Below are 17670 nucleotides of genomic sequence, written 5' to 3'. Positions count from 1 at the left end.
GAGATATTCTTAGATAATAAAAAAATAATAAAATTTTATATTTTCTTTATTGATATTAGGTTTATAAATATAGAAAATGATAAGGTTTAAAGTAGAAATTTTAATAGAATTGATGACAAGTCAATAAATAATGAAGTTTTATATTAAATTGTGTAATTTGTGTTAATTCTATGTTTTAAATTGAGTATTACATTTTGATATCATATTTTAAATTATGGCTATATTTTACTTTAGCAACTATATGTGCATATTTATTTTATTTTAATATAATATATGCTTCAAAACTCTAGTTGTAAACTTTAATCATATAACAATATTGATTTACTATATATCATTAATTAATTATTATGTCAATTTTATAAATTTATACAAATAAATTCATACCTAAATACATATTTCCAGACAAAAGAAATTGTGTGTACAAATTAATAATACATTTAATGTTTGTATTGATAACAATATAGCATGTATTTCTGTTTAAAAAAATTAACCTAGATTTAGGTTATTCTAGCTTTTATTAGCAGGAATTACGTTACCGTTACCTTTTATTTATATCTACATGTTACTTTTGAATATAATATTATAAGTTTAATTTTATTTTGCTTTCATTTCATATGTCAATACATTTTTTAATATTCTTTTGTCTTTCAATTTGTGTATATCTATACGTATTTTTATTTAAAAAATTTAACATCAACTTTGCATTTTATTTATTTTAGACGAATCAGATGGCACATGACAACATCTTATTTAACAACTATCCATACATATGCAGTTCAATTCAATATAATACATAACTCAAAAAATTAATTATAAATTTAATAATTTAAAACAAACAAATCAAAATATGTTTTTATAATCTTATCATAATTTGTATTATTATTTATTTTTTATTTTCATTATTATAATTAGTATAATTCATCATTATTATTAGTATTAGTATTACTAGTTGTACTTTCTATAATCCATTACTTTAATTTAAAAAATCAATATTAAAACAAAGTTATTTATTTTTAATTAATTTGTTATAAAAAAGACTAATAATTAATTATTTACATTTTTTTTCATATTAGTGAAATTTTTATTTAAATATTATATTTATAACTATAAATAATTATAACTCTTAAATACAACCAAAGAAATAAATTATTCATTTAAATATAATGATAATTATATTAATTATTTTAATACAAATTAAAAAAAACATAAATCACCGACCCGTGCGTATCCACGGGTCTGAGACTAGTGGTTATTAAAAAATCTCTTAAAGGGAATAATGAATTATAATTCCTTTCGTGACCTTCTTTAGTATGAAAATAACTAAAAATGTCTTTGTTGATTTCTATAAATAAATTTTTGGTTATGATACAATAAATTAATAATGTGTGTCGATTTTTAATTTTTTAATGAGTTTGATATTTAAAAAGTCTAGAAATCAATTCTCAATTGCACAATTCAAAAGTTGTTTCAGATTTTAAAATTGGGAAGTGACTTCTAAATCTAAAAACCTATTTTAGGTTGTGCAAAACTTTCATAATAAGGGTGAAATAGAATTTTTATTATTTATTAAAAAGAGATAAAAAGAAATCCCCTACTTTTAACGGGCCTTAGAAGGCTCTTTGGCCCAATAAAGAATTGATGCTATTTTAATCAAATTTTAGTTGGGTTGGTCTAATGATATAGACATTTATTTGAATAGTTTTAATAAAGATAGGAAAACGATCAGATTAAGTAAAATGTAAGGTTCTTTTAGTAAAGTCACAAAATAATTTAAAAAAAATCAAAGGAGTTAGCTTTTAATTTAATAAGTTGGTCGTGATAATAGTTTTTTCTCATATTTATTGTATATTTCAAGGTCTATTTTTTTACTTCATAGGAAAACACGCATGAATAAAAATTAATCTTTAACAGTCTGTTAAAAATGTGCACAGAATCAAAAGAATAATGCACTGGTTGATTGTATATTTCAGTTGAAATCAAACATCAAACATATAACATGAGTGAAAAGAAATGAATGAATAAAGCATCAAACATATAATACGTACTGGTTGTTGGTTGCAGTTTTTACTGCACTTCTTCAACTTCTTCTTCTTCATCTTCGTTGCTGCTGAATATTGGTGTATTCTCATTCCTTCGTTGTTTAATTTATTTTCATTATAGCATATTTGTAGATGTATAAATACGTTGGATGTGTATTAGGATTTGTACATAGAAACTTTGGACGAGAGAAAGGAGAGAAAAATTTATATAGAAGTTGTGTTATGAGAAATCGAATTTGAAAACGTGAAAAGGCATGAATCGAATTTCGAAAACTGATTTGATGTTCAGTGGATTTCAAAATTCGATAAGAATAAAATCGGTTTTCTAAATCGATTTTCTAAATCCGAATTAGTTTTAATTTAATTATTTTGAATAATTTAATTGTATTTTAAATAGGATTTTTAATTTATTATATTTTTTTTTACTATAAATTGTTTTATTGTGAATAAATTTTTATGATTTGATATATATATATATATATATATATATATATATATATATATATATAGTAATTAAGTAGTTAATTATATTTTGATTAAATTTTATTATTTTCAATTATTTAACGTTTTATTTGTTTTATCTTTTTTAAATTTTTCATAATTTTAAGATGTATAGTTATTTTTTTAATGAAATATTAGGATTTTATTAATTTTATTATTAGGATTTCATATCAATTTTAAATAAATTAATTAAATAAATTCAAACAAACTATCTAATTAAACATTTATAATTAATATAATAAAACATTTTCAAATAATATAATAAATATTTTTAAATAATATAATTAAAAATTAAAAAGAAAACTATGAAAAACATTATCCGATTTCCATATCCTATATATTTTTTTATACTACTAACTTATATATGTCTTTCAAAAATACCTAAAATGTTTTACATAACAATTTTAAATACCAATTTTTTTTAATAAATTAGAAAAAGTCATACACTTTACTTTATAAAAAAATGTTAACAAAATTAAAAATTAATAATAAATTAGTCATTTATAATTAAATTAAAAAATCATACACCAATACAACAAATTAAAAAATTATAAATAATCTAATATACTTAAAAAAACACCAAAATAATAAAATTTTAACAATAACTAAAAAATATTTTAAAATTTTCTTATCAATTATAAATAAATTTAATTTTTCCATAAATTAAATTAATTTATACAAATCACCTAATTAAACATTTAGAAATAATATAATAAAACATTTTAAAATAATTCAACAAACATTTACAAATAATATAAATAAAAATTAAAAATTATTAAAAACACTGTATCAAATATGAAAATGTGATAAGAGAAACCTTGGATTTTCATATCCGATATAGTATTTTTGATAGTAATAATTTCTATATGTTTTCTATTTTTAAACATTGAGCACACGATTTTGATTAGTTTCATTTGTTATTAAAATTTTTAATTTTCCAGCACAACATAAATTTTAACTTTAATGTATAATAATAAGGTCATAAATGAGTAATAATAATAAATGAGAAATAATAATAATTAAGAATACGGTTATTATGATAATATAAGTCATAATTAATTAATTGGGATATAATATATTATCACTTTGGAAAGCTAAAATCATTAATGTTGAAAATAGAATGACTGAATTGGTGAAATGTAAAAACAAAGGTTTCTTTAAATCTTTTTCGCTTTTTCGCAAAGTGGATGTCTTTAAAATCTTTCTTGAAACACAAGAAAAAAGATTTGTTTATGCAGCGGAAATATAATCGATTCAATACAGTATGCAGCCGACTGAATAAAAAGTGTAGGGATAGAAAGATCAAACTCTGAGTTTTTATACTGGTTCGACAAAGCCTACATTCAGTATCCTTCCAACCATAGGAAGTCAATGCACTATAATGATCAAGGTTTTTACAACAAAGTTTTTATAGCGACCTCACGTCAAAAATATAAAACACTTCTCTAACCCTCTAATCAAAATATAGGTATATACAAAACAAACTAGCAGCAAGAATCCCCTCTCCTGCAGTCTAACCCTTTGAGTCACCCTCAAAGTCAAGAACGCAGCACGCTCTTCTTCCTGTAATGACAACAGGGAAACCTCAATCCAATCTTTACAAGATTGTAGCCTCTGATCTTTCAGTAACACCCAATGTGCAGATTTGATCAGCCTTTGTAAGTGTAGTTAACTTGCTCTTCAAGAATCCATAAGTAGATGATCACCATGTCACTTCTTGTTTCTAAGAGTTGTTCCCCTTTCTCTGTAAGAATACACTTTCTGCAAAATATATCACAAAATGTTAGAATCACAAAAGTTCTTACAGAAATCAAGTTCGCGTCAATTTATAGATAAACACAATTCTAACGCATTTTAATCGACTAAGCTACTAATGCAGTCGAATGTAACAATTCAATCAAAGCAATTAGCAGCAATCAATGCAGTTAATTGAATGTACAATTAATGCAGTCGAATCACAATAAATGTTTGGTCAACATATTTAAAAATATAGTCATTGTAACATTTAACATAAGCATTAACAGAATTTCAAAACTATAACAGACTTAGTCAAATGCAAGTTGCATATAATCGATTATGTAACACAGTTAAACAAAGTTTTGAAAAACTTCCTCTTTGAAAATCTCACAGCACACTTTGAAAATGGTTTGTGCAAAGCCACGAGTTTTAATCGACTCACCCCATAATGAAGTCGACTTAAAACTGTTGTTTTGCCACACAATTAAAAGTTCAACATAAATGCTTGTGGTTTTCCTTTTATAAAACATCAGACATGCATTCACCAATAAAATCAATTATATAGAACAGTGAAATGCAATGTATCAACACAATCATGTTCTCAATGCTTTTAAACAGATTTACACATTGATTAAAACATGTAGCATGAAGCAATAGAACATGTAACACATATAACAACACATGTGTTATCAATTATGTTGTCATCATAAAAAACCAGAAGCTTTGAGAATGTAGGTTCAGTTAAACCAGTGTTCTTCCTATCAACAATCTCAACAATCTCCCCCTTTTTTGATGATGCACAACCATGATTCATGTTCTACAAATCAAATCATATCATGTCAAAATGTATTAGTGCAAATGATTAGCAAATGTATCAGAGCATGTATCAGAGCAAACATTTGCAAACAGAATATATCAGAGCATAACATGAATATCAGAACACTATAAGAGTATTCTCCCAGCATTATCAGAAGTTTTGAGATTGTAGGTTCAGCTAAACCAGTGCTCTTCTTATCAACAATCTCAACAATTAAAATTGAAGCAAAGCACAAAAAGAAAAAATGATAACGACACTAAACATAGGTTAAACACATATCAGATATCAAAATCTGAAAAACCTATACATCGGATCTCAAAATTCGATTTCTCCTCTATCGGATTCTGAAATCCAATAGAGAAGGATTCAGATTTCAACATCCAGTGAACATATTTTTGAATTTTGATATCCGATCGTATTTCAATATCCGAGGGGTATGTGTCGAATTACAAAATCCGATTACGACCTGGAGCTTTCAAATAAACTTATGCAACAGTTTGACTCGAGAAACTTCAAAAAAATCACAAACACAACAACACCTCCACCACACTTCTCCAACAAAAAATCTCTCTCAAATGTCTTTTAAAACTCTTTGAATTCAGCGAGAATGGAAGACATACACAAGGACAACACACAAGAAAGAACAAAATAAAAGAGGTACAGGAGGTGCAAGACAAGGAACTATAAAACGGGGTGAGCTCATTAAATAAGTTGGTTAACCATTTCATTTAGTTTTCACCAAACCTTATTAATTAGAGGGCATATCTGGAATTTGGAGATGTATGATGAAACCCTTGGAGGTGTAGGGTGAAACACCTTGGGGTATTTGTTCCTCCACATCCATAAGAAAAGTGAAAAAAATTATATTTTCATATTCTTTCTTTCATCTCCTTCGTCCTCCACCACTGCATCTCTGTACTTTCTTCCACCTTTATACTTTCTTTCACATCCATTGGCACCCATTCCCCACCTCCCCCTCACCTTCCATCCCATCTTCTTCCACCTTGAGCGAAATCCCTTCCTCCCTCGGCATTCCCTTCTTCTTCTACCTCCTCCAAAACCCTTTCCTTCACTTTCACAAAAGCCCCTAGTCATCTTCGTCTTCTTCATCCATGGACCTCTTCCCTACCCTTCCCTTTCTATTTCTTTATCTTATGTTTTGGATTGTGTTATAAAAACAATGTTCATAAATGTATGCAAAAATATATAAGTTATTGCATCCTTCTTGTTCTTAAAACTGCAAGCCTATGCTACATTCTTGAATGTAGTGCAAGTTCGTTTCAATCAATATTTTGTTAAGCTTGAGTCGTAAGCTGTGGTTTCCCTTTCTTTAGTGTTGGTTCTTTGCAAATTTTCAATTGAAGGCTGAGATGTTTCTAACCCATCCTCACTTATAATGAGATGGCAATTGTTGCTCCGAAAAGACATAAGACACTACCTCTTATTTTCTCATCTCTCATTCTCTAATTTTCTTTTCTCTTTTATATTACTTTTATAATATTTTGGGTATATTTATTATTTTAAAAGACTTTTTCTTGTTAGGTATAAGATTCTTAGAAAATCAAAAAAGTTTTGGTTATATTATAGGACTTAAGTTATACACCGTGGATAGGTCTTTAAGAACAGTGAATTTACACATCTCAGGATGCTTATCTAGTTTGTGTTTTTGTCAACTTTTACAACAATTTTAAGAATTTAGTGGCTCACGATATGAATACCAGCACCAACTTTACATCGAAGAAGTCAAAATGTGTTTTCGAAACACAACCAATCTTTTCATAAACTTGCCTCAAGGACTAGGACATTATCTGCTAAAGCTTCAAAAAGGTATGAGGAAAAACTTGATCATAAGAGTAAAGTTAATTTTAAAATTTTTCATCCCATTACATATAACTCCACTTTTAAAGGAATTAAATGTAGGATCGATAATCCTCTTGAAGAAAATATAGTCGAAGGAGAATATATAAATATTATTGCAATCATTTTCAAAATAAATATGATGACTAGTGTGAGCAAATGTGTGGTAAACTCTAGTGCTATCAGGCACACTAATGTGGGGATGGAGGAGAACACATGTATATTTGTGATTCCAAGGCAACTCATGTTCCAGGAAAAAGGTAAAGTTCTTCTAAAACTCACATCTGGTAAGTCTGACCTTGAGTGATGTACTACATGTGCCCTTTATAAAAGTTTAATCTAATATATGTAGTACTACTGGGAAAAGTTGAGCTTAAAGTGTTATTTGAATCTAACAAGATTGTAATGATAAAAAAATAGTATTTTATGGGGAAGGAATATTGTGATCAATGTTTCTTTGTACTTAATATTTCAGAAATTATTAATGAATCATGTTCTTCTACTTATATTATTGACTTATAGGATATGTGGCATGCTAGATTAGAACATGTGAACTTTTCATATATTATGAAATTACAACAATTAGAATTAATCAATATGCATGATAAACAAAGTGATAAATGTGATATATGTGTAAAATAACAAAGAAAAGTTGTTATCCTATAGAACATCAAACTGAATTGTTATGGTTAATCATACTGATCTATCTGATTTAAAACAAACCATGTCTAAAGGTGATAAAAATTATTTTGTAGCCTTTATAGATGATTATTCTAGATACACCAAAGTGTACTTAATTAAACATAAGGATGAAACCTTTGATGTGTTTTTAACTTATAAAGTACGAATAGAAAATCAATTTAATAAAAAAATTAAGAGGATTAAATCAAAAAGAGGTGGTGAATATATATACTTTTAATGAATATTGTGTTAGAGAAGGTATTATCCATAATGTTGTGTTCATTTTAAGGGGTGGTATTGTTTAAGGTGATTTGGGAGGACGAATTGGAGTTGCTTTTCATGTTCGTTTGAATGGATTTGAGAAGAAGAAAGGGAGGGGATTTGCGGGATCCTGAGCTTATTTCATCTTCACTGATGGGAAGAGATTTGTAGTGATTTTATGTGAAAAACCTATTTTAGCCCTTTATTATCATTCAAAACGAGGTATGCGATTTTCTGTTTTAATGGTTTTTCACTCATTTACTTTGTGTTGCAGGTAGTATGTGATTTAAGAACATGGAAGAAGAAGAGACATGAAGACAACCCAGATGGTGGTAGAGGTAAATCTACAAAAATGGAAGGAGAAAAAGGATGAAGTTTAGTAAAAGAAAAAGTTTGTAGGTGACACCAGAAGTAGAAGGAACAAAGGGTTTAGGCTTTTTTTTCTCTTTTTAATATTAAGAGGTAGAAACTATCCTTATATAACTCAACTTAGTTACCAGAATAATAATAATAATAATAATAATAATAATAATAATAATAATAATAATAATCATAATAATAATAATAATAATAATAATAATAAATAATAATAATAATATAATTTTTTGCATGTTAAAAATTAATTTTTATTTTTTTCTCTTTTTATAATAATTTTTACAATTATATATAATATTAACAATTACAATTTTATATTACTTTTACTACTAAGGGTATTTTGGTAATCTTTAATTTCTATCAATTAAACAATTTTTTTTATCTGTCACATTAATCAAATCCTACACTAATTTTCACACACTTTACTTCCAAATCCACTCTCACTTACCTCCAAATCCACTCAAATAAACAACAAAAAATTTACCCTCAAATCCATCCACTCACTCTCCCCCAAATCCTCTCCCCAAAGTGAACACACCCTAAAGTAACTCCACCATATTTACCTGACTCTAATGGAGTAGTTGAGAGAAAAAATACACTAGTGCATAAAGGGCTTTAGAAGTATGTTATTTTGGGCTTTTAACGTCTGATCTTTGTCTGACGTCTATATATGAAATTATTAAACGTTTTTAGAATTGTATTTCGACGTAAAAGGATATAAAATGTCGAATGCCCCAGCGTTAGACGTCAAAATTAGTGAATTCAATAAAAATTTGAGCGGGAGATTGAAAATTCATTCACTTTATCTTAGCGCACGAGACCCTCTTTCCTGCTCAAACTTTTCTCGAACGAAGTTTGACGATCATTACATGTAATATTTCTTTCATTTGATACAAATGCATGTTAATTTACTACTTTAGGTATGATTTTTGTTTGTTTTGACTGATTATTTTCGTGTTGTTGTCCTTCATAGCCACATTCTGCTTTCTCTCTCACGTGTGGCAAAACTTTATTCTGATGAACCAAGGTTAGTTTTCATTTTCGTTTTCGTTTTGAAGAACTTATTTGTTGAATTTCTTTCTTGTTATTTTTTGTTGAACTTGTTTGTTGTTATTGTTTAGGTAAACTTGTTTGTTATTGTTTGATTGAACTTGTTTGTTGTTTAATCGGACTTCGTTTGTTGTTTGTTGTTGATACTATATTACACGTTCATAGTTTATGCTTTACAAAATACCAAAAACTGAAATTTGTTGTTTTTCTACTTTTCAGATCTCGTAGAGTTGTAAAAAAGAATCACAATTAATTTAAAAAAATAAAAAAAATTGATTAACGTCGTTTATTGATGAAATTCAACGTTAAATTTAACGTCGAATTTTTTAAATTCGACGTCAATTTAACGTCTCCCAATATGACGTCGTTCTCGAATTCGACGTGAAAGGCTCAAAATATTCGACGTTGTACGCTGTTTTTGTACTAGTTAGAAAAATAGAAGAGAATTTATTTTTTAACCTTAGTATGCCTACATAATTAGAGACTTACTACATTTGATGAACTTTTCCAGACCTAATATTGCTTATGAAGTCGATAGACAAAATAGGTACACTCAATGTTCTAATCAGGAACATTGAGATGCACTTGTAAGACTTATGAGATGCTTAAGCGGTTTAATGGATTATGCCATTAAATATAATGGATTTCCCGTTGTACTAGAGAGGTATATTGATGTTAACTAGATCTCTTATTTAGATGAGACAAAATCAACTAGAGCTTATGTATTCACAGTTAGGTGTGGTGTGATTACATGGAGATCGAATAGGAAAACAATTATTTCAAGATCAAGAATGGAATCTGAGTTTTTTGTTCTCGCAATGGTTGGTAATGAGGTTGAGTAGTTGAAAAACTTCTTACGAACATTCCATTAGGAATGAAACCAACCCAATCTATATTAACACATTGTGATTGTCAATCGACAATACCTATAGCTAAAAACAAGAATTACAATAGAAATGATAGACATATACAATTGAGATATAATTTGGTTAAGCAACTTTAGCTAAAGAGTGAAACTATTTTCATTGATTAAGTGAAGTCATAACAAAATCTAGTAGATCTTCTAACAAAACTCTAGGAAAAAATATGATTTTAGAAACATCGAGGGGGAATGAGACTTTAGTCACTTGCAAACAAACAAGTGATGTTAATCCAACCTTTGCGATTAGAGATCCCAAGAATAAGGTTCATATGGCTAAAACCAAGTCACTTGTTAGTTTTGATAACACTAAAATGATTTTAAATCTATTATGTTCATTCCTATGGTGTGTGTGAAAGTGCTAAAGACTATTGAGTGATTAAATTTTGTAATTAAAATTTCATATGGTGTAAGATTTTTCATTTATACAAAATTTTTATTAATTTCCATATCCCTTATGGGCGATGTATGATTTGTAGCATACACTTGATAAAATCACCCATATATGTGTTGAGTAGGGTTGTTTGTATGAGATCTTGGTATGATCTCTAAAATACTCATGAATATCGAACATGCACATGGCCTAGTAAGTACAATACAACGATAATAGCAAGAATTGTGGATGTACTATGATTGATAAACCGCTAACACATGTATAATGTCTTTGGTTCATATAAATTTTTATACCAACTGTATTGTGTGTTAAATTTTTCAATCTAAGATTGGTTCATATAACTTCCTATACCAACTTTGATGCATTACATCTTCTTATATGAGACCTAAAATTTGTTTCTTTCAGTATTTCTATATTTTATCTTTTGTAATATATGGGGGATGGTTATAAAAACAATGTTTATAAACGCATTACAAAATTATATACTTTACTACAACACTCGTTCTTAAAACCGCAAGCCTCTCCTTCATTTTCGGATGATGCATTGCAGGCTTATTACGACAAATATTTTGTTAAGCTTGAGTCGTAAGTTGTGGTTCCTCTTCCGCAAGTGTTGGGTTTTTTTTTTTTTTTTTGTAGATTTTCAGCTGCAGGTTGAGTGGTTTTTAACCCATACTACTCATAAATAGGTGTCAATTCTTTCTTTGAAAAAGACACAACACACTATCATCTTATTCTTATATTTATTTTTGTACTATTCTAAATATATTTACTTTTTAAAAAAGTTTTTTTCTTGGTAGTTTTGAGATATTAGTAAATTTGAGAGATTTCAATTGGATCTTGGAGAACTTGATCACATCACACTTAAAATAAGTCTTACACTAAATTCAAAAAAGTCCATCTAATTTGTGTTTTAGTCAGCTTTAACAACATATTGTACAATATATAATGCATGTTATGTCTTTGTGAATGTTTTATGAAATCTTTCCGAGATTTACAAATTTTATTTATTTTAAAAGGTATTTTCAACAATCCTCTATTCTTATTATTTATACGAGTGAAAATAAGTTAATTATTGCTTCAATATGTTTTAAAATAGATAAATAACAGTAATAATATAAATGATATATAAAAAATAAACAATTACCCAAAGATATAATATATTCAGTTCTTTCTTTTTAGTAGATGAATACTTCATTTTTATTATATATAATTTTAAATATTTAAAGCAAAACAAAATTATAAGATAGTTACACCATGCAAATGAATATCTTTTATAAATCATAATAGATAATGATGTCTTTCATTTATTATTATTATAGATAACCTGAAACATACGTGTTTTACTTTTAATAAAGTTTAATACATAATATCTCTTCCGTTTCTTACATTTAAACTAAAGTTAGTAAGAAATTGTATCTATAAATATTTTTAATAAATGTAATTAATTTTGATTTATTAAAAAAAACGTACCATATAAATGTTGGAAACAATTTTCTGAGCAGCCTTGTACAAAGTTCTTTCATACAACAAACATAAAAGAGGACAAGAGAGGATTTTGGAAGTTGGAAGCCAACATGTCATCCAACCGTAAGAACAGTGTCAGCAGAAGCAGAAGTGGTACACGTGGCTCAAAGGGGTTTCATCCACGTGTCAAGTGTTGAGGACAGAGCCAAATTCGTAAGACCAATCAAAACCTCACATGACACTTTCCACGCCCACTTCCGAAACATGTAACAATGCTACTCAATTGAACCAACAGAAATAGTCGGGTTGGGTCCCACATCAATATCCTTCTCACGCATGCTCAAAGTCAATTCAACATAACATAACCCACTCACTTTATTTTCTAGAAAAACTCAACCCCATATCAATGCTAACAAATTTTATTTCTATACAATAATTATTCACCTAAACTTTTTAACCCCTTTTTAAAAACTTTTATCATCCAACAACAGTAAAGTATAAGAAAATAATGACATGCATTAGTGTCTAATAGTAAACTCCTTTGAAAAAATCAAATAAATGTGGTATTTGCAATTTATTATTTTAATTAATTTCTTTTTAATTTTAGTAAAATCTAGCTATGATCAGTCTATTTTGTAACTATATTAACCATTTCTATGATACATAGCATTACTCTATGCCATCATACTTGTAGAAAACTTTTCCCGTTACATTAAAAATGGTGTAGAAAGACACTTTTTTAAAGACGTGACAACAATAATTAGATGGCAAGCTAAAGAAAGTTAGGTGCAGGTAATAAATTAATATTAACTCCGTAATTATTTAATATTAGTCCGTTTTGCATAACTATTAATTCGGCATAAGATTCATCAATACTCAATTTTTTATATGTTATGGAATAGGCAGCTTTTTCGATGTGAAAAACTAGAAAGTAATGATTTTTATGATGGGATTAAACCTAAACATATTTTTATTTTTAAAGTAATGATTTTTCCCTTCTTGAAATACGAATTTATAAAAATACTTTGTAAATTATAAAGAAAACGTTGAGGAATACCGTTATTTACTGAGAACTGAACACATTTTAGGAAAACTCACATGGGAAAGTCAGTGTCCAGCCATGAAAGTGGTGCGTTACTTTATGGTTTTTTAAGTCCATAAAGCTGAAGAACAGTTTTTGTGGAAGAGAATAGAAAACCAAGAATTCCCCAAATTTTGTAATCAGCAACCCCACCACATGGTGGATTCATTTGTACTAATTGTTTAAGGCAAGGAGCAATATGAAAGCTGAAATCCTTTTTGGAAGTGGGAGGTGTGAGGTGGGTCTTGCAGAGTTTCAGTAATCATGTTAACCTTTTCCTTCACTCCCTCTCATCAATTCTGGCCTCAACACGCCACCACACTCCAAACCCACCTCCCAAAACATTAAAAAACTATTCCCGAAAGTGAAAAAGGAAAACTTGATGCTGTTTTCACTCATGAAGTTTTTCCCTTTCCTTCTTCTCCTCCCTGTTTTCTTCTTCGATTATGCCTTTTCTGAGTCTGGTGTTGTTGGTGTTGGTGTTGGCTACCAACTCATGGTGGCAGTTCCTGCGGAGTATGAAATGGACTTCAAAGGGAGGGCTTTTCTCGTGGAGACCAATCAGACAGCACCAAATTTCAGAGTAGCATTGAGCATTGAGGCCATCAATGGGAAATACTCATGCTCATTGGAAGTTTTCCTTGGGAATGTGAAAGTTTGGGATTCTGGCCATTACTCCAGGTTTTACATCACTGAGAAATGCTTGCTAGAGCTCACTATGGATGGAGATTTAAGGCTGAAAGGTCCAAAAGACAGAGTGGGATGGAAGACCGGGACTTCTGGACAGGGGGTCAAGGTAAAACTGTGACACTTTACATACCAATGCAATGGTGCTAGTTGAGTTTTAGCTTCTCTATGTAAGAATGCATAGATTTACCCTTTGGAACATGCTATTTAGATAAATCATCAATTCAAATATTCTCACAACGCAAATTAATTAATAAATGAGTGGCATAATACTGTAATCCACTAATCAGAGCTAATTGCTGCTATCAAGTTTAAGGACATTTACTGTGACAGTCAATAAATTTATCATAGGCAATGTCATGTGATGGAATGAAATTGTAAAAGTCCTTTAAGCTGTTAGTGCATGCATCATTAAGCTGTTAGTGCATGCATCATTAAGCTGAATTGCATGAAGTCTAACTTATGATTTGTTGCACTGAATAAATTCGAGGCAGAGATTGCAGATACTGAGATCAGGCAACCTAGTGCTTGTAGATGCAGGGAACAATATAAAGTGGCAAAGTTTCAATTTTCCAACGGATGTTATGCTCTGGGGTCAGCAACTTGATATAGCAACTCGATTAACATCTTCCCAAAGCAACTCAAGTTTGTTCTACTACTCTTTTGAAATTGAGGACAAGAAGGTTGCTATGTATTTGAACTATGGTAAATTGAGGTATTCCTACTGGGGTTTTCAGCCTTCCATGAATAGAAGTATTACATATGTTAAGCTGAGTTCAAGAGGGCTGGTGTTGTTTGATGTCAAGTACAAGAAAATAGCACAGATTCCATCAAAAGGGGTTCAACCGCTAAGATTTCTAGCACTGAACAATGATACAGGAAACTTTGGACTCTATTACTATTCACCTGAGAAAGGTAAGTTTGAGGCATCTTTTCAAGCACTCAACAGCACATGTGATCTTCCAATTTCTTGTAGACCTTATGGGGTATGTACATTCTCCAATTCCTGTTATTGTATTCAGCTTTTGACAAATGAAAACAAGGGTGGTGCTGATTGCAGTGGGCAAATTTCAGGAGGGTTTTGCAATGGCAAGGAGGCAGAAATGCTAGAACTTGATAACATAAGTAGTGTGCTTAAAAATGTAACTAAAATGGTCAATATTAGCAAAAAAGAATGTGCAGATTTGTGCTTACAGGACTGTAAATGTGCTGCTGCTTTATATTTTGGAAACGCAAGCACAGATACAGCAGAATGTTATCTTTACAGACTAGTGCTGGGTCTGAAACAAGTAGATAAAGGCACTGGATTTAGCTACATGATTAAGGTCCCAAAGGGAACTGGTAAAAATCATGAGAGGCATAACGTGAAAAGATGGGTGTTGGTTGTGGCTGGAGGGGTTGATGGATTCATTATTCTACTTATTGTTGGAGGGTTTGGTTACTGGTTAGTTAGAAGAAGAACTCATACCTTGCATTCTCAGACCAGCACTACGTAGCTGTTGAGCAAAGCATGGCCCAGGTTTTATTTCTCAGTTCAATTGTGAAAAAACAAAAACACAACAGAAGTAGAGAAAAATCATTCATTGAAACATGTAAACACAATTTTGGTTGATTTCAGGAGAATGACATGACAGATTATCCATGTAAATTGGATTTTTTTTTATGAGGAGGACAAAATGTTGCATATTTGCAGCATAGAGAAAATTTGTTTTTCAATGATGGAGAAATAGAAATGTAAACTTTTGGAACCTCAATTTCTTTAGTCCAAATACTAGTTTGGCTTCTTCATGAATCATGACAATGAATTTTTTGACTGTGATCATTTAACTAGTTGATTATCTTGTGTTTATTATACCTACTGTCTAATTTCATCAACAAAAAGATACTGCTATCAAATATTTTTGAGAATTGTATTAAGGGCAAACATCTGATAGGATGAGATATAAGAAAATCTCCTTTCTTTGTTTTCCATCTCAAATTGGATGTTTATCATTGAAAGCATTGCAAACTCTATCCACTAATATCACTGCAATGCTTACTCAGGTTCAGTACATTCAACTGAGGAAGGGCTATTAGATTTGAAATGACTAGAATGGAAGAACCATAACTAAAACGGGACAATAATGGTTAATGCTCTGATTTTCTATATACTGTACTTAATGCATAGGACATCCAACAATTAACTTTTCTTGTAGGAAAATCAACTGTCATATTGAGATATTGTAATTGCTTCCTTATATATTATATTTATAGAATTTTTAATAAAATTGAGAAATGGGAAATCTTTCCTTTGTATATTAACTCGTGGTACCTCATTTATACTCCAAAGACAGATGTATTCAGCGATGGTACTATATGGTAAATTTGAAAATTTATGATCATATCCTCAAAATACAATGCAATCCACCACTTAATCTTTATAATTATAATTTATTTTAGAATGCGTATACTTTCTTCCTTCACATTAATAGGTGTAGGAAAAGTAAAAAAAAATTATGATAAAAAATATTTTAAAATTAGAAATTTATTTTGAAATATGTAATTCAGAATTCAAAAAATACAATACATTTTTAGATTATATAATCTAAAATAAATTCATGGATTAAACAATCTGTAATGTATTTTCATAACATATTTCCAAATATTTTAATCCAAAATTCTGGAGTATAAACAGTTTAGATTCTTCCAACACTTAATAGGGTGCACAAAGAAACCAAGGGGTGAAGAAAGAAATAAACTTATAATTGCTCTGAAATCATCCGAAAATGGGCCACCTTAGCCCAGATGCTGGATCAATTAGGGTTAATGCCGAAGATTGTATTCAGATGAATAAGCGATAGGTATTTGAAAGTCTGTATTCATATATATATTTATCTTTTTCGATGTTTAATTTCTGTTATAATACAGCTTCTGCATACATAACATTATGCAGCACATAGGAGCCGACAGTAGTTTCTGAAAAGCATTGTACATATAAATGAAAATAAAACCAGTAATTAATATGTGTATGTACAAATGGATACGCTTAAGATATTAAATGTATTCACTTTTAGTTTAAAACTTTAGAGTATAAGAGCATTAGTAGAAGGGAAGATAAACCATTACTTTCAACAATTACTCATCCATTGACTCCAAGTCTCCTAAATAGCAGATAATTTCAAATGATTAATTCCTAAAACCTGATCAACAAGGTTCTTAAAAACAGTATGTAGTTGCACCAATGTCACACACAACATCGAAGACTTTTTCTTACAACCACAATAATATTGATTGTACTATACATGTTCGATATTATCTCGGGTAACCAGCATGAGATTATTTCAACCTATATTTTCAATATCAGCTTACATGATTGAGTATATAATATACTATTTGATACCATCTCAAATTATGTCTAGAAGACCGATTTTCTCGATCGACACCATATTATATCGGTTAAGACTTTGTGAAAGTAAAGGTGAATTGTGATTAATTAAGGTTATCAATTAAAGTGTATTATTTGGACATTAAACAAATTAGCTAATTAAGATAATTATATGTGTTGATTAAAATCAATCAAGTTCACAAAAGTAAATTAATTACATTCATTATTATTTTATTTGAAAGCACGTTCCTCTTAGTTTGGAATCATATCTAAGTCTTGAAACATCTTAGTTTGAAGGTTGAAAAATATTTTGAAGAGCGTGGGATCTTTATAGGATATTTTCGATCCTATAATTGATAATAATTAGTTGTAATGCACATAACAAACAGATTGGATTGATCTTATCTCTTTTCCGAGATTATAAACCACAAAAACAACAT

The 17670-nt window shown here is 29.1% G+C and overlaps 1 protein-coding gene across 1 annotated transcript; it reads left to right on the top strand.

Annotated features, from left to right (window-relative positions):
* Positions 1–13295: 13295 nt before the first annotated feature.
* On the top strand, positions 13296–15658 carry LOC108328369 (PAN domain-containing protein At5g03700). Its single transcript, XM_017562228.2, has 2 exons — positions 13296–13975; positions 14361–15658. Exons 1-2 carry the CDS (start codon positions 13562–13564, stop codon positions 15360–15362), a joined length of 1416 nt encoding a protein of 471 aa, XP_017417717.1. The 5' UTR covers positions 13296–13561; the 3' UTR covers positions 15363–15658.
* Positions 15659–17670: the final 2012 nt, after the last annotated feature.

This window comes from Vigna angularis, chromosome 2 (genome assembly GCF_016808095.1).
Source record: "Vigna angularis cultivar LongXiaoDou No.4 chromosome 2, ASM1680809v1, whole genome shotgun sequence".
Classification (NCBI taxonomy): domain Eukaryota; kingdom Viridiplantae; phylum Streptophyta; class Magnoliopsida; order Fabales; family Fabaceae; genus Vigna; species Vigna angularis.
This window is presented reverse-complemented; position numbering and strand designations above follow the sequence as displayed.

Coding starts and splice junctions, on each gene's coding strand:
- LOC108328369 (XM_017562228.2), top strand. CDS start 13,562: ATGCTGTTTTCACTCATGAAGTTTTTCCCTTTCCTTCTTCTCCTCCCT. Junction 13,976..14,360: donor CTTCTGGACAGGGGGTCAAG/GTAAAACTGTGA, acceptor AATTCGAGGCAG/AGATTGCAGATACTGAGATC.